The sequence below is a fragment of the Lissotriton helveticus genome, chromosome 11 (genome assembly GCF_964261635.1).
Source record: "Lissotriton helveticus chromosome 11, aLisHel1.1, whole genome shotgun sequence".
In the NCBI taxonomy this organism is placed as follows: domain Eukaryota; kingdom Metazoa; phylum Chordata; class Amphibia; order Caudata; family Salamandridae; genus Lissotriton; species Lissotriton helveticus.
In genome coordinates this window covers 28,138,434-28,156,498 of record NC_136072.1, presented here as the reverse complement: position 1 = coordinate 28,156,498, position 18,065 = coordinate 28,138,434, and the positions used below count along the sequence as shown (strand labels likewise).

At 52.3% G+C, this 18,065-nt stretch overlaps 1 protein-coding gene across 2 annotated transcripts in view; it reads left to right on the top strand.

Moving 5' to 3' along the window:
* The first annotated feature begins 2,230 nt into the window (after positions 1-2,230).
* The window catches only part of LOC144791045 (uncharacterized), a 20,667-nt gene continuing 4,832 nt past the window's right edge, over positions 2,231-18,065 (top strand). Inside the window, exons 1-2 of one of the 2 annotated variants that reach the window (XM_078665680.1) lie at positions 2,231-2,448; positions 2,501-2,767. In XM_078665680.1, the coding sequence (XP_078521806.1) occupies positions 2,505-2,767 (263 nt within the window). In that variant the 5' untranslated portion in view covers positions 2,231-2,448; positions 2,501-2,504. Of the gene's footprint in view, positions 2,768-18,065 lie in introns of both variants that reach the window. The other variant, XM_078665679.1, reaches the window with a different exon arrangement.

Genomic DNA, 18,065 nt, shown 5'->3' with positions numbered 1-18,065 from the left:
AAATTCACTGAAAAAACCATAGGTTATAGACCATATATAGTTAGGAATTAGCATTTAAAAAACCTTATTTTACTCACACAAAACCATTGAAATTCCATATATAGTTAGTTGCACTAACTATATATTGCGCACCCGCAATCCACTGCTGATCATGTCACATATTACATCATTCATGACATGGTCAGTGACATCACTGATGACATCACTGATGACATCTCAAATGACATCACTGATGACAACATCCAGTGACTGTATGTTTCTGTAAAGTTAAAATATGTCTTACATATTGAAGAATGAGTGGATGTATAAGTGTCTGGATGAAGGATTTAGTAGGTGCGTGACTGACTGTATGAGTGAGTGATTAAATGTGTCTCACTGAATGCATGGGTTAGTGACTAAACTGTCTTAATTTGTGCATCATTATGTCCGTTGTTCTGTAAACTGCTGCATGTGTTGATCATTAGCTATACGAGAGGCTATATGTGTTATTAATTGGTTGCCCAAGTATTTCTATGGGAGATTGAGTTTGTGTGGGGGTGGCTGGAAGGTGTGTGACTCTATGCATAGATGTGTGAGCAGTTTATTCACTAGGTGTATGAGTTCAAGAGTGCATGTGGAAACAGCTACATGGGCAGTTGACTGTGTGCATGAGTGTATTGATGAGTGAATGGATATCTCAATGCTACATGTCATAGTAAGTACATATGTAAAACACAGTACATGTGAGAGTTGGCATATATAAATAACTGTGCATGAGAGCCACTGAATGAGTGAGTGGTTGTATCGATCATTGTGAACTTGTATCAGGGATTGTATAAGAGAGTAAATATGTGTTAGTATATGTTTCAATAAGTAAGGTGTGTTTAACTGTATAGTTGAAGAAATGGAGGTGAGATTGTTTCTTTGCATGACTGACTGGGTGTGTGAGTAACTCCATGGATGAGTGGCAGTGTGTGAGTGTCTGTATACACTGAGTGTATCTAAGGTTATATTAGAGTCTGAAGAGGTTTATCGTATTAGCACAAGAATGATGTCAAATGAGATGTCATCAGTGATGTCATCAGTGATGTCATTTGAGATGTCATCAGTGATGTCATCAGTGATGTCACTGACCATGTCATGAATGATGTAATATGTGACATGATCAGCAGTGGATTGCGGGTGCGCGATATATAGTTAGTGCAACTAACTATATATGGAATTTCAATGGTTTTGTGTGAGTAAAATAAGGTTTTTTAAATGCTAATTCCTAACTATATATGGTCTATAACCTATGGTTTTTTCAGTGAATTTTCAAGGTTTTGTAAATGCTAATTCCTAACTATATATGGTCTATAACCTATGGTTTTTTCAGTGAATATATATATATATATATATATATATATATATATATATATATATATATATATATGTATCGTTAATCAAGGTATGTAGATGAAAGTTACAAAGTTGAGTTAACTTTAGAGTAACATCAATAAAGAATTATACTGGTTCGGTGGAGGGTTTGGATTAAGGACAGGAAGAAATGGTGCTAAAGCAAGTACGCAAGGGAGTCTAAGATGTGAAAAAATTAACACGGTGCTGCCAGGTCAGGGGAAACAAACCCAAACAAAACAACCCCTGCGAGTGTGTAGGTCAAGACCCACACTGTAGAAATAGAACCAAGTCCTGTGCACACATTTTAGGTTGATGGCTTTAGTGTGAAAACCAATATTAAAGAACTTTTCTTGCAGAAATTATGAAGGTCGACATCAGGAGTATCTTAATGGAGATTTTATATATCAATCCAGATCAATACAGAAAGGAAAAAAAACTGCTGAAACGTGTTTCGTCACAACGTGGTACAATTGTAGCTCTTCAGGGCTGGGAAGGACACAAAGCATATGGTATAGTTCAAAACAAAAAAGCCAAATTCTGGCGCATGGAACAAAAGACACAAATGGGGTGAGAAATCCAGAAACACCTCTAATTTCTGTGGATACCCTATGGTGTAGAGAGTACAAAAAACGTGACTTCACTGCACACTAAGAGAAGCGACTCGTGAGATCAGAAACGCACAGTGCTTCACACTAAAGCCATCAACCTAAAACGTATGCACAGGACTTGGTTCTATCAATAAAAAATTATACTGTTTGCACAAAGTAGAAATTCGAGGCCGTCTTTCCGCGTGCCTGAGGTCTCCGCAGGGTTGGGCCACTGGCAGTAAGAGGCAGTGGGTGGGTGTGGTGATGTGTTATTGTGTTGGAGTTTGATCGCAGACACGTCTGCTGCCCATACTCGGGCACAGCCAGGCGCGCCCCCGCACAGTTCACCTCCCTGGAGCCCAGAGTGGGGGGCCCGTGCACAGCAGGATGACGGGAGGGGGCCCGAGCAGCTCTGAGTGGGGGCCCGTGCACAGCAGGATGGCGGGAGGGGGCCCCAGCAGCTCTGAGTGGGGGCCCGTGCACAGCAGGATGACGGGAGGGGGCCTGAGCAGCTCAGAGTGGGGGCCCGTGCACAGCAGGATGGCGGGAGGGGGCCCCAGCAGCTCTGAGTGGGGGCCCGTGCACAGCAGGATGACGGGAGGGGGCCCGAGCAGCTCTGAGTGGGGGCCCGAGCACAGCAGGATGACGGGAGGGGCCCGGAGCAGCTCTGAGTGGGTGGAGGGGTTTTCTGAGCAGGTCTCCCGGCTGCAGAGAGAGGAGCGTTGGACCCTGGAGGCGGTGGACGACTTGGAAGAATTGGAACCAGGATGGGAAACATACGAGCAAAAATCTGCTTTTGCGAGGTGAGTTGTTGTAGAGTTGTTTGTATCCTGGACAGCTTGGCGCTGCATCAGGGTTCGCCTCCTGATCGCAGTGTGTGATCCTCTGCAACAGGATTTCAACTCCCAGCGCCTTCTCGCTCTAATGCGCCAAAACTGTGGACGTTGCGAGTCGGGGGGGGGGGGGGGGCGGGGGGAGATGCCAAAACATGTTTGACATGGACAAGAGAGCATGAAGGGGGCGAAAGTTATGGTTAGGTGTGTAAACTGGAGCGGTGGACGCGAGAACATGTTCGACATCGGAAAGAGCACATGACGGGGGTGAATATGAGGAGAATTGGGGGAGGCTGGGGAAATAGCTAATGATACTGTCTTAATTTATAAGTAGGGAAGATGTGGCGTTAGGGCAGAGCTGCCGCATTTGGAACTAGATAACAAGGTTTCAGTCTCGGCGCCGCCTCAACACCCATGTGATTCTGGACACATCACTTACGCCCACCCCTTTTCTAAAAAGTGAATGTGACCTTGAGGAGTGTAACAGGTGCTCATGTAAAGCGCTCCAGTACCTTTGGTTCGAGTTTGCTCTATATAATCACATAAGTGTAGACTACATTGTGTGCTGACTCCGCCCACAACCTTAACTGCACTTTAACCACAGATCTCTCTGGCACTTTATCCGACATATGTATCATGTCGTTTTCCTGTTGCAGCTCCTCACTAAAATAACATCACCCGGTTGTTAAATTAGTGACACCCTCTGCAGTCAGTTGCCAGGGATGGATTCCACACTAGGGGGTGGTGCAAAGCTCCCCACTGAAGTGTGGCGCAGTGTGGTTCTTTTAGTGACACCCTCTGCAGTCAGTTGCCAGGGATGGATTGGATTCCACACCAGGGGGTGGTGCAAAGCTCCCCACTGAAGTGTGGCGCAGTGTGGTTCTTTTAGTGACACCCTCTGCAGTCAATTGCCAGGGTTGGATTCCACACCAAGGGGTGGTGCAAAGCTCCCCACTGAAGTGTGGCGCAGTGTGGTTCTTTTAGTGACACCCTCTGCAGTCAGTTGCCAGGGATGGATTCCACACCAGAGGGTGGTGCAAAGCTCCCCACTGAAGTGTGGCGCAGTGTGGTTCTTTTAGTGACACCCTCTGCAGGCAGCTGTGAGGGATGGATTCCACACCAAGGGGTGGTGCAAAGCTCCCCACTGAAGTGTGGCGCAGTGTGGTTCTTTTAGTGACACCCTCTGCAGTAAGTTGCCAGGGATGGATTCCACACCAGGGGGTGGTGCAAAACTTCCCATTGAAGTGTGGCGCAGTGTTGTTCTTTTAATGACACCCTCTGCAGGCAGCAGTGAGGGACGGATTCCACACCAGAGGGTGGTGCAAAGCTCCCCACTGAAGTGTGGCGCAGTGTGGTTCTTTTAGTGATACCCTCTGCAGGCAGCTGTGAGGGATGGATTCCACACCAAGGGGTGGTGCAAAGCTCCCCACTGAAGTGTGGCGCAGTGTGGTTCTTTTAGTGACACCCTCTGCAGTCAATTGCCAGGGTTGGATTCCACACCAAGGGGTGGTGCAAAGCTCCCCACTGAAGTGTGGCGCAGTGTGGTTCTTTTAGTGACACCCTCTGCAGTCAGTTGCCAGGGATGGATTCCACACCAGAGGGTGGTGCAAAGCTCCCCACTGAAGTGTGGCGCAGTGTGGTTCTTTTAGTGACACCCTCTGCAGGCAGCTGTGAGGGATGGATTCCACACCAAGGGGTGGTGCAAAGCTCCCCACTGAAGTGTGGCGCAGTGTGGTTCTTTTAGTGACACCCTCTGCAGTAAGTTGCCAGGGATGGATTCCACACCAGGGGGTGGTGCAAAGCTTCCCATTGAAGTGTGGCGCAGTGTTGTTCGTTTAATGACACCCTCTGCAGGCAGCAGTGAGGGACGGATTCCACACCAGAGGGTGGTGCAAAGCTCCCCACTGAAGTGTGGCGCAGTGTGGTTCTTTTAGTGATACCCTCTGCAGGCAGCTGTGAGGGATGGATTCCACACCAAGGGGTGGTGCAAAGCTCCCCACTGAAGTGTGGCGCAGTGTGGTTCTTTTAGTGACACCCTCTGCCGTCAGTTGCCAGGGATGGATTCCACAGCAGGGGGTGGTGAAAATCTCCCCACTGAAGTGTGGCGCAGTGTGGTTCTTTTAGTGACACCCTCTGCAGTCAGTTGCCAGGGATGGATTCCACACCAGAGGGTGGTGCAAAGCTCCCCACTGAAGTGTGGCGCAGTGTGGTTCTTTTAGTGATACCCTCTGCAGGCAGCTGTGAGGGACGGATTCCACACCAAGGGGTGGTGCAAAGCTCCCCACTGAAGTGTGGCGCAGTGTGGTTCTTTTAGTGACACCCTCTGCAGTCAGTTGCCAGGGATGGATTGGATTCCACACCAGGGGGTGGTGCAAAGCTCCCCACTGAAGTGTGGCGCAGTGTGGTTCTTTTAGTGACACCCTCTGCAGTCAATTGCCAGGGTTGGATTCCACACCAAGGGGTGGTGCAAAGCTCCCCACTGAAGTGTGGCGCAGTGTGGTTCTTTTAGTGACACCCTCTGCAGTCAGTTGCCAGGGATGGATTCCACACCAGAGGGTGGTGCAAAGCTCCCCACTGAAGTGTGGCGCAGTGTGGTTCTTTTAGTGACACCCTCTGCAGGCAGCTGTGAGGGATGGATTCCACACCAAGGGGTGGTGCAAAGCTCCCCACTGAAGTGTGGCGCAGTGTGGTTCTTTTAGTGACACCCTCTGCAGTAAGTTGCCAGGGATGGATTCCACACCAGGGGGTGGTGCAAAGCTTCCCATTGAAGTGTGGCGCAGTGTTGTTCTTTTAATGACACCCTCTGCAGGCAGCAGTGAGGGACGGATTCCACACCAGAGGGTGGTGCAAAGCTCCCCACTGAAGTGTGGCGCAGTGTGGTTCTTTTAGTGATACCCTCTGCAGGCAGCTGTGAGGGATGGATTCCACACCAAGGGGTGGTGCAAAGCTCCCCACTGAAGTGTGGTGCAGTGTGGTTCTTTTAGTGACACCCTCTGCAGTCAATTGCCAGGGTTGGATTCCACACCAAGGGGTGGTGCAAAGCTCCCCACTGAAGTGTGGCGCAGTGTGGTTCTTTTAGTGACACCCTCTGCAGTCAGTTGCCAGGGATGGATTCCACACCAGAGGGTGGTGCAAAGCTCCCCACTGAGGTGTGGCGCAGTGTGGTTCTTTTAGTGACACCCTCTGCAGGCAGCTGTGAGGGATGGATTCCACACCAAGGGGTGGTGCAAAGCTCCCCACTGAAGTGTGGCGCAGTGTGGTTCTTTTAGTGACACCCTCTGCAGTAAGTTGCCAGGGATGGATTCCACACCAGGGGGTGGTGCAAAGCTTCCCATTGAAGTGTGGCGCAGTGTTGTTCTTTTAATGACACCCTCTGCAGGCAGCAGTGAGGGACGGATTCCACACCAGAGGGTGGTGCAAAGCTCCCCACTGAAGTGTGGCGCAGTGTGGTTCTTTTAGTGATACCCTCTGCAGGCAGCTGTGAGGGATGGATTCCACACCAAGGGGTGGTGCAAAGCTCCCCACTGAAGTGTGGCGCAGTGTGGTTCTTTTAGTGACACCCTCTGCCGTCAGTTGCCAGGGATGGATTCCACAGCAGGGGGTTGTGAAAATCTCCCCACTGAAGTGTGGCGCAGTGTGGTTCTTTTAGTGACACCCTCTGCAGTCAGTTGCCAGGGATGGATTCCACACCAGAGGGTGGTGCAAAGCTCCCCACTGAAGTGTGGCGCAGTGTGGTTCTTTTAGTGATACCCTCTGCAGGCAGCTGTGAGGGACGGATTCCACACCAAGGGGTGGTGCAAAGCTCCCCACTGAAGTGTGGCGCAGTGTGGTTCTTTTAGTGACACCCTCTGCAGTCAGTTGCCAGGGATGGATTGGATTCCACACCAGGGGGTGGTGCAAAGCTCCCCACTGAAGTGTGGCGCAGTGTGGTTCTTTTAGTGACACCCTCTGCAGTCAATTGCCAGGGTTGGATTCCACACCAAGGGGTGGTGCAAAGCTCCCCACTGAAGTGTGGCGCAGTGTGGTTCTTTTAGTGACACCCTCTGCAGTCAGTTGCCAGGGATGGATTGGATTCCACACCAGGGGGTGGTGCAAAGCTCCCCACTGAAGTGTGGCGCAGTGTGGTTCTTTTAGTGACACCCTCTGCAGTCAATTGCCAGGGTTGGATTCCACACCAAGGGGTGGTGCAAAGCTCCCCACTGAAGTGTGGCGCAGTGTGGTTCTTTAAGTGACACCCTCTGCAGTCAGTTGCCAGGGATGGATTCCACACCAGAGGGTGGTGGAAAGCTCCCCACTGAAGTGTGGCGCAGTGTGGTTCTTTTAGTGACACCCTCTGCAGGCAGCTGTGAGGGATGGATTCCACACCAAGGGGTGGTGCAAAGCTCCCCACTGAAGTGTGGCGCAGTGTGGTTCTTTTAGTGACACCCTCTGCAGTAAGTTGCCAGGGATGGATTCCACACCAGGGGGTGGTGCAAAGCTTCCCATTGAAGTGTGGCGCAGTGTTTTTCTTTTAATGACACCCTCTGCAGGCAGCAGTGAGGGACGGATTCCACACCAGAGGGTGGTGAAAAGCTCCCCACTGAAGTGTGGCGCAGTGTGGTTCTTTTAGTGATACCCTCTGCAGGCAGCTGTGAGGGACGGATTCCACACCAAGGGGTGGTGCAAAGCTCCCCACTGAAGTGTGGCGCAGTGTGGTTCTTTTAGTGACACCCTCTGCCGTCAGTTGCCAGGGATGGATTCCACAGCAGGGGGTGGTGAAAAGCTCCCCACTGAAGTGTGGCGCAGTGTGGTTCTTTTAGTGATACCCTCTGCAGGCAGCTGTGAGGGACGGATTCCACACCAAGGGGTGGTGCAAAGCTCCCCACTGAAGTGTGGCGCAGTGTGGTTCTTTTAGTGACACCCTCTGCAGTCAGTTGCCAGGGATGGATTCCACAGCAGGGGGTGGTGCAAAGCTCCCCACTGAAGTGTGGCGCAGTGTGGTTCTTTTAATGACACCCTCTGCAGGCAGCTGTGAGGGATGGATTCCACACCAGGAGGTGGTGCAAAGCTTCCCATTGAAGTGTTACGCAGTGTTGTTCTTTTAATGACACCCTCTGCAGGCAGCTGTGAGGGATGGATTCCACACCAAGGGGTGGTGCAAAGCTCCCCACTGAAGTGTGGTGCTGTGTGGTTCTTTTAGTGACACCCTCTGCAGTCAGTTGCCAGGGATGGATTCCACACCAAGGGGTGGTGCAAAGCTCCCCACTTAAGTGTGGCGCAGTGTGGTTCTTTTAGTGACACCCTCTGCAGTCAGTTGCCAGGGATGGATTCCACACCAGAGGGTGGTGCAAAGCTTCCCACTGAAGTGTGGCGCAGTGTGGTTCTTTTAGTGATACCCTCTGCAGGCAGCTGTGAGGGACGGATTCCACACCAAGGGGTGGTGTAAAGCTCCCCACTGAAGTGTGGCGCAGTGTGGTTCTTTTAGTGACACCCTCTGCAGTCAGTTGCCAGGGATGGATTCCACAGCAGGGGGTGGTGCCAAGCTCCCCACTGAAGTGTGTCGCAGTGTGGTTCTTTTAGTGACACCCTCTGCAGGCAGCTGTGAGGGACGGATTCCACACCAAGGGGTGGTGCAAAGCTCCCCACTGAAGTGTATCGCAGTGTGGTTCTTTTAGCGATACCCTCTGCAGGCAGCTGTGAGGGACGGATTCCACACCAAGGGGTGGTGCAAAGCTCCCCACTGAAGTGTGGCGCAGTGTGGTTCTTTTAGTGACACCCTCTGCAGTAAGTTGCCAGGGATGGATTCCACACCAGAGGGTGGTGCAAAGCTCCCCACTGAAGTGTGGCGCAGTGTGGTTCTTTTAGTGATACCCTCTGCAGGCAGCTGTGCGGAATGGATTCCACACCAGGGGGTGGTGCAAAGCTCCCCACTGAAGTGTCGCGCAGTGTGGTTCTTTTAGTGACACCCTCTGCAGTCAGTTGCCAGGGATGGATTCCACACCAAGGGGTGGTGCAAAGCTCCCCACTGAAGTGTGGCGCAGTGTGGTTCTTTTAGTGACACCCTCTGCAGTCAGTGGCCAGGGATGGATTCCACACCAGGGGGTGGTGCAAAGCTCCCCACTGAAGTGTGGCGCAGTGTGGTTCTTTTAGTGACACCCTCTGCAGGTAGCTGGGAGGGATGGATTCCACACCAAGGGGTGGTGCAAAGCTCCCCACTGAAGTGTGGCGCAGTGTGGTTCTTTTAGTGACACCCTCTGCAGTCAGTTGCCAGGGATGGATTCCACACCAGGGGGTGGTGCAAAGCTCCCCACTTTAGTGTGGCACAGTATGGTTCTTTTAGTGACACCCTCTGCAGTCCATAGCAAGGGTTGGATTCCACACCAGGGGGTGGTGCAAAGCTCCCCACTGAAGTGTGGCGCAGTGTGGTTCTTTTAGTGACACCCTCTGCAGTCAGTTGCCAGGGATGGATTCCACACCAAGGGGTGGTGCAAAGCTCCCCACTGAAGTGTGGCGCAGTGTGGTTCTTTTAGTGACACCCTCTGCAGTCAGTGGCCAGGGATGGATTCCACACCAGGGGGTGGTGCAAAGCTCCCCACTGAAGTGTGACGCAGTGTGGTTCTTTTAGTGACACCCTCTGCAGTCAGTTGCCAGGGATGGATTCCACACCAAGGGGTGGTGCAAAGCTCCCCACTGAAGTGTGGCACAGTGTGGTTCTTTTAGTGACACCCTCTGCAGTCAGTTGCCAGGGATGGATTCCACACCAGGGGGTGGTGAAAAGCTCCCCACTGAAGTGTGGCGCAGTGTGGTTCTTTTAGTGACACCCTCTGCAGTCAGTTGCCAGGGATGGATTCCACACCAGACGGTGGTGCAAAGCTCCCCACTGAAGTGTGGCGCAGTGTGGTTCTTTTAGTGACACCCTCTGCAGGCAGCTGTGAGGGATGGATTCCACACCAAGGGGTGGTGCAAAGCTCCCCACTGAAGTGTGGCGCAGTGTGGTTCTTTTAGTGATACCCTCTGCAGTAAGTTGCCAGGGATGGATTCCACACCAGGGGGTGGTGCAAAGCTTCCCATTGAAGTGTGGCGCAGTGTTGTTCTTTTAATGACACCCTCTGCAGGCAGCAGTGAGGGACGGATTAGACACCAGAGGGTGGTGCAAAGCTCCCCACTGAAGTGTGGCGCAGTGTGGTTCTTTTAGTGATACCCTCTGCAGGCAGCTGTGAGGGACGGATTCCACACCAAGGGGTGGTGCAAAGCTCCCCACTGAAGTGTGGTGCAGTGTGGTTCTTTTAGTGACACCCTCTGCCGTCAGTTGCCAGGGATGGATTCTACAGCAGGGGGTGGTGAAAAGCTCCCCACTGAAGTGTGGCGCAGTGTGGTTCTTTTAGTGACACCCTCTGCAGTCAGTTGCCAGGGATGGATTCCACACCAGAGGGTGGTGCAAAGCTCCCCACTGAAGTGTGGCGCAGTGTGGTTCTTTTAGTGATACCCTCTGCAGGCAGCTGTGAGGGACGGATTCCACACCAAGGGGTGGTGCAAAGCTCCCCACTGAAGTGTGGTGCAGTGTGGTTCTTTTAGTGACACCCTCTGCAGTCAGTTGCCAGGGATGGATTCCACAGCAGGGGGTGGTGCAAAGCTCCCCACTGAAGTGTGGCGCAGTGTGGTTCTTTTAATGACACCCTCTGCAGGCAGCTGTGAGGGATGGATTCCACACCAGGAGGTGGTGCAAAGCTTCCCATTGAAGTGTGGCGCAGTGTTGTTCTTTTAATGACACCCTCTGCAGGCAGCTGTGAGGGATGGATTCCACACCAAGGGGTGGTGCAAAGCTTCCCACTGAAGTGTGGTGCTGTGTGGTTTTTTTAGTGACACCCTCTGCAGTCAGTTGCCAGGGATGGATTCCACACCAAGGGGTGGTGCAAAGCTCCCCACTGAAGTGTGGCGCAGTGTGGTTCTTTTAGTGACACCCTCTGCAGTCAGTTGCCAGGGATGGATTCCACACCAGAGGGTGGTGCAAAGCTTCCCGCTGAAGTGTGGCGCAGTGTGGTTCTTTTAGTGATACCCTCTGCAGGCAGCTGTGAGGGACGGATTCCACACCAAGGGGTGGTGTAAAGCTCCCCACTGAAGTGTGGCGCAGTGTGGTTCTTTTAGTGACACCCTCTGCAGTCAGTTGCCAGGGATGGATTCTACAGCAGGGGGTGGTGCCAAGCTCCCCACTGAAGTGTGGCGCAGTGTGGTTCTTTTAGTGACACCCTCTGCAGGCAGCTGTGAGGGACGGATTCCACACCAAGGGGTGGTGCAAAGCTCCCCACTGAAGTGTATCGCAGTGTGGTTCTTTTAGCGATACCCTCTGCAGGCAGCTGTGAGGGACGGATTCCACACCAAGGGGTGGTGCAAAGCTCCCCACTGAAGTGTGGCGCAGTGTGGTTCTTTTAGTGACACCCTCTGCAGTAAGTTGCCAGGGATGGAGTCCACACCAGAGGGTGGTGCAAAGCTCCCCACTGAAGTGTGGCGCAGTGTTGTTCTTTTAGTGATACCCTCTGCAGGCAGCTGTGCGGAATGGATTCCACACCAGGGGGTGGTGCAAAGCTCCCCACTGAAGTGTCGCGCAGTGTGGTTCTTTTAGTGACACCCTCTGCAGTCAGTTGCCAGGGATGGATTCCACACCAAGGGGTGGTGCAAAGCTCCCCACTGAAGTGTGGCGCAGTGTGGTTCTTTTAGTGACACCCTCTGCAGTCAGTGGCCAGGGATGGATTCCACACCAGGGGGTGGTGCAAAGCTCCCCACTGAAGTGTGGCGCAGTGTGGTTCTTTTAGTGACACCCTCTGCAGGTAGCTGGGAGGGATGGATTCCACACCAAGGGGTGGTGCAAAGCTCCCCACTGAAGTGTGGCGCAGTGTGGTTCTTTTAGTGACACCCTCTGCAGTCAGTTGCCAGGGATGGATTTCACACCAGGGGGTGGTGCAAAGCTCCCCACTTTAGTGTGGCACAGTATGGTTCTTTTAGTGACACCCTCTGCAGTCCATAGCAAGGGTTGGATTCCACACCAGGGGGTGGTGCAAAGCTCCCCACTGAAGTGTGGCGCAGTGTGGTTCTTTTAGTGACACCCTCTGCAGTCAGTGGCCAGGGATGGATTCCACACCAGGGGGTGGTGCAAAGCTCCCCACTGAAGTGTGACGCAGTGTGGTTCTTTTAGTGACACCCTCTGCAGTCAGTTGCCAGGGATGGATTCCACACCAAGGGGTGGTGCAAAGCTCCCCACTGAAGTGTGGCACAGTGTGGTTCTTTTAGTGACACCCTCTGCAGTCAGTTGCCAGGGATGGATTCCACACCAGGGGGTGGTGAAAAGCTCCCCACTGAAGTGTGGCGCAGTGTGGTTCTTTTAGTGACACCCTCTGCAGTCAGTTGCCAGGGATGGATTCCACACCAGACGGTGGTGCAAAGCTCCCCACTGAAGTGTGGCGCAGTGTGGTTCTTTTAGTGACACCCTCTGCAGGCAGCTGTGAGGGATGGATTCCACACCAAGGGGTGGTGCAAAGCTCCCCACTGAAGTGTGGCGCAGTGTGGTTCTTTTAGTGACACCCTCTGCAGTAAGTTGCCAGGGATGGATTCCACTCCAGGGGGTGGTGCAAAGCTTCCCATTGAAGTGTGGCGCAGTGTTGTTCTTTTAATGACACCCTCTGCAGGCAGCAGTGAGGGACGGATTCCACACCAGAGGGTGGTGCAAAGCTCCCCACTGAAGTGTGGCGCAGTGTGGTTCTTTTAGTGATACCCTCTGCAGGCAGCTGTGAGGGACGGATTCCACACCAAGGGGTGGTGCAAAGCTCCCCACTGAAGTGTGGCGCAGTGTGGTTCTTTTAGTGACACCCTCTGCCGTCAGTTGCCAGGGATGGATTCCACAGCAGGGGGTGGTGAAAATCTCCCCACTGAAGTGTGGCGCAGTGTGGTTCTTTTAGTGACACCCTCTGCAGTCAGTTGCCAGGGATGGATTCCACAACAGAGGGTGGTGCAAAGCTCCCCACTGAAGTGTGGCGCAGTGTGGTTCTTTTAGTGATACCCTCTGCAGGCAGCTGTGAGGGACGGATTCCACACCAAGGGGTGGTGCAAAGCTCCCCACTGAAGTGTGGCGCAGTGTGGTTCTTTTAGTGACACCCTCTGCAGTCAGTTGCCAGGGATGGATTCCACAGCAGGGGGTGGTGCAAAGCTCCCCACTGAAGTGTGGCGCAGTGTGGTTCTTTTAATAACACCCTCTGCAGGCACCAGTGAGGGACAGATTCCACACCAGGGGGTGGTGCAAAGCTCCCCACTGAAGTGTGGCGCAGTGTGGTTCTTTTAGTGACACCCTCTGCAGTCAGTTGCCAGGGATGGATTGGATTCCACACCAGGGGGTGGTGCAAAGCTCCCCACTGAAGTGTGGCGCAGTGTGGTTCTTTTAGTGACACCCTCTGCAGTCAATTGCCAGGGTTGGATTCCACACCAAGGGGTGGTGCAAAGCTCCCCACTGAAGTGTGGCGCAGTGTGGTTCTTTTAGTGACACCCTCTGCAGTCAGTTGCCAGGGATGGATTCCACACCAGAGGGTGGTGCAAAGCTCCCCACTGAAGTGTGGCGCAGTGTGGTTCTTTTAGTGACACCCTCTGCAGGCAGCTGTGAGGGATGGATTCCACACCAAGGGGTGGTGCAAAGCTCCCCACTGAAGTGTGGCGCAGTGTGGTTCTTTTAGTGACACCCTCTGCAGTAAGTTGCCAGGGATGGATTCCACACCAGGGGGTGGTGCAAAGCTTCCCATTGAAGTGTGGCGCAGTGTTTTTCTTTTAATGACACCCTCTGCAGTCAGTTGCCAGGGATGGATTGGATTCCACACCAGGGGGTGGTGCAAAGCTCCCCACTGAAGTGTGGCGCAGTGTGGTTCTTTTAGTGACACCCTCTGCAGTCAATTGCCAGGGTTGGATTCCACACCAAGGGGTGGTGCAAAGCTCCCCACTGAAGTGTGGCGCAGTGTGGTTCTTTTAGTGACACCCTCTGCAGTCAGTTGCCAGGGATGGATTCCACACCAGAGGGTGGTGCAAAGCTCCCCACTGAAGTGTGGCGCAGTGTGGTTCTTTTAGTGACACCCTCTGCAGGCAGCTGTGAGGGATGGATTCCACACCAAGGGGTGGTGCAAAGCTCCCCACTGAAGTGTGGCGCAGTGTGGTTCTTTTAGTGACACCCTCTGCAGTAAGTTGCCAGGGATGGATTCCACACCAGGGGGTGGTGCAAAGCTTCCCATTGAAGTGTGGCGCAGTGTTTTTCTTTTAATGACACCCTCTGCAGGCAGCAGTGAGGGACGGATTCCACACCAGAGGGTGGTGCAAAGCTCCCCACTGAAGTGTGGCGCAGTGTGGTTCTTTTAGTGATACCCTCTGCAGGCAGCTGTGAGGGACGGATTCCACACCAAGGGGTGGTGCAAAGCTCCCCACTGAAGTGTGGCGCAGTGTGGTTCTTTTAGTGACACCCTCTGCCGTCAGTTGCCAGGGATGGATTCCACAGCAGGGGGTGGTGAAAAGCTCCCCACTGAAGTGTGGCGCAGTGTGGTTCTTTTAGTGACACCCTCTGCAGTCAGTTGCCAGGGATGGATTCCACACCAGAGGGTGGTGCAAAGCTCCCCACTGAAGTGTGGCGCAGTGTGGTTCTTTTAGTGATACCCTCTGCAGGCAGCTGTGAGGGACGGATTCCACACCAAGGGGTGGTGCAAAGCTCCCCACTGAAGTGTGGCGCAGTGTGGTTCTTTTAGTGACACCCTCTGCAGTCAGTTGCCAGGGATGGATTCCACAGCAGGGGGTGGTGCAAAGCTCCCCACTGAAGTGTGGCACAGTGTGGTTCTTTTAATGACACCCTCTGCAGGCAGCTGTGAGGGATGGATTCCACACCAGGAGGTGGTGCAAAGCTTCCCATTGAAGTGTGGCGCAGTGTTGTTCTTTTAATGACACCCTCTGCAGGCAGCTGTGAGGGATGGATTCCACACCAAGGGGTGGTGCAAAGCTCCCCACTGAAGTGTGGTGCTGTGTGGTTCTTTTAGTGACACCCTCTGCAGTCAGTTGCCAGGGATGGATTCCACACCAAGGGGTGGTGCAAAGCTCCCCACTGAAGTGTGGCGCAGTGTGGTTCTTTTAGTGACACCCTCTGCAGTCAGTTGCCAGGGATGGATTCCACACCAGAGGGTGGTGCAAAGCTTCCCACTGAAGTGTGGCGCAGTGTGGTTCTTTTAGTGATACCCTCTGCAGGCAGCTGTGAGGGACGGATTCCACACCAAGGGGTGGTGTAAAGCTCCCCACTGAAGTGTGGCGCAGTGTGGTTCTTTTAGTGACACCCTCTGCAGTCAGTTGCCAGGGATGGATTCCACACCAGGGGTTGGTGCAAAGCTCCCCACTGAAGTGTGGCGCAGTGTGGTTCTTTTAGTGACACCCTCTGCAGGTAGCTGGGAGGGATGGATTCCACACCAAGGGGTGGTGCAAAGCTCCCCACTGAAGTGTGGCGCAGTGTGGTTCTTTTAGTGACACCCTCTGCAGTCAGTTGCCAGGGATGGATTCCACACCAGGGGGTGGTGCAAAGCTCCCCACTTTAGTGTGGCACAGTATGGTTCTTTTAGTGACACCCTCTGCAGTCCATAGCAAGGGTTGGATTCCACACCAGGGGGTGGTGCAAAGCTCCCCACTGAAGTGTGGCGCAGTGTGGTTCTTTTAGTGACACCCTCTGCAGTCAGTTGCCAGGGATGGATTCCACACCAAGGGGTGGTGCAAAGCTCCCCACTGAAGTGTGGCGCAGTGTGGTTCTTTTAGTGACACCCTCTGCAGTCAGTGGCCAGGGATGGATTCCACACCAGGGGGTGGTGCAAAGCTCCCCACTGAAGTGTGACGCAGTGTGGTTCTTTTAGTGACACCCTCTGCAGTCAGTTGCCAGGGATGGATTCCACACCAAGGGGTGGTGCAAAGCTCTCCACTGAAGTGTGGCACAGTGTGGGTCTTTTAGTGACACCCTCTGCAGTCAGTTGCCAGGGATGGATTCCACACCAGGGGGTGGTGAAAAGCTCCCCACTGAAGTGTGGCGCAGTGTGGTTCTTTTAGTGACACCCTCTGCAGGCAGCTGTGAGGGACGGATTCCACACCAGGGGGTGGTGCAAAGCTCCCCACTGAAGTGTGGTGCAGTCTGTCTATGTTCGTAACAGAGAACGGAAGACGAGGTCGTATCTTGTTTTTCACTCGACAAAAGTTAGCGCATAGAAACACAACACCAGGAACCAAAAGCAATTAAGCGTCCTCTTTTCTGCATCTGTTGTCTTTTCCTGCTTATTTCCGGCTCTAGGGTGTGGACGGAGCCACAGGGACGTCACTTCCTTCCTCTTCTGTATGATGACGTCTGCCTTGGCTGGTTTGCCCCCATTTCCCACCTGCTTCACCCTTCTCTCCGACCACCCGTTGGGCTGGACTTAGACAAGCCCTCTAAAACATGGCTAGTCCGATCCACCCTCACACGCCCTCGCACTCACAAATTCCTTGAACCTGTACACGTTTTAACAACCTAACACAGCTTTGGTTAGTGGGAGATACATTAAGAGAATTGTTTGCTTTTTGTTTATGCTTTTCTTTGGCAGCCAATAGCTCAGCACTCGCATTCTGGCTGTGCCAGTGCTTCTTGTCTAAGCAGTAAGTTGAAATCCTTTTTAAAGGAATCACCATGGATCTAACAGTGACGTTGATTGGTTATGGTATTGTACAGTACAGGTGCTTACAACTTCCTACTCGACGGTGACCTCTGAATGCTCACTCACCTACCACTGTAGAGTCAACTGAACAAAAGAAGTCTCAGCTAGCCAATCATGGACACAGACACTGTTATGTCATGTGTTGTTATTGTTATATTCTGTGAGTAAGCGTCATTAGAACATTGTAATGTTGGGAGCTCCATTGAAAACAATGGAGTGCTCCGGGCTTATAATGGCTGGTAGAAGCCTGGAGCTTCAACATTCCAATGTTTCTTTGTTCACAGCTCTGGATGTAAACAAAGGCTTCAAGGAGCCTGAGGGGATTCCAAACCCCTCACGCTCCCATGAGGCTTTGTTCTTTTTAAAAAAAAACATTCTGCCCTCTAGTGGCAGAATGTTCTAATAGCCTTATAGCCCTTCATAGCTGGCCTATACCGACTATTAAAGTCCCTCTCCCTTGTTAAAGGCCCTCGCCGAACGCTGGAGAGGGTCTTTATTAGCCGGTATAGCCCTTTACGGCGGGCTATAAGGCTATATTAGAACATTGGAATGTTGGAAGCTCCATTGAAAACAATGGAGTTCTCCGGGCTTATAATGGCTGGTATAAGCCTGGATTTACATTTGGGGTGAGTTACCATCCCAACCAAACACACAGCTGCACTCGCCTGTGAAGGCCGTTTTCCTCAGTTTCAAATTAATCCATGTATTCCATTATAATCAGATTTTTAACCACTTTTATCCAACTTTTTAATCCAACGTTTTTACAGCATTTTCTCTCCACGCGCGGAATAGGTTTGCCAATTTACACATTTTCACATGTTTAAGCTGGGCCATCCGAACCTCTTGCATAAAACACGAAAGATGCAAATTCGTCTGAGGCAGTGTTGTTTATTTAAAATACCCAATGCATTTCGGGCACATGGTGCCCTTCTTCAGGGGTTACTGCTACTGCCATTACGGAACAACCATCTTCGTTTCTTGACTAACAAGTGACATTTCTTGGTATAAGCCTGGAGCATCAACATTCCAATGCTTCTTTGTTCACAGCTCTGGCTGTGAACAAAGGCTTCAGGGAGCCTGAGGGGATTTCAATCCCCTTGTGCTTCCTGAAGGCTTTGTTTTATTTGTCAGAGCATTCTGCCCTCTAGTGGCAGAATGTTCTAATAGCCTTATCTCCCTTCGTAGCAGGGCTATACCGGCTAATAAAGTCCCGCTGCCTTGTAAAAGTCCCTCGCCTTCGGCTCGGGCCTTTAACGATGCAGCAGGCTTTTAATAGCCAGTGTAGCCCACTACGGCAGGCTATAAAGCTATATTCTCTGTAAATACAGATCAGTCAGTCTGCCGGGAGCCTCATTGGAGCTAGGGAGTGAAGTAGGCAACTCACCCACTCTCTTATTTGCTTCAGGGTGAATCTATCCCAGTGGGGTAACAAAATATGATGAGGCTCCTCTGCAGAATGTGATGTGGGTCCCCCAAGTCTCCAATATTCCGTAAATATTCATAGGGTTTGGACTGAATGGGGGACCCCAAGAAGGGGTTGGGGGCCTCCTGAAGGG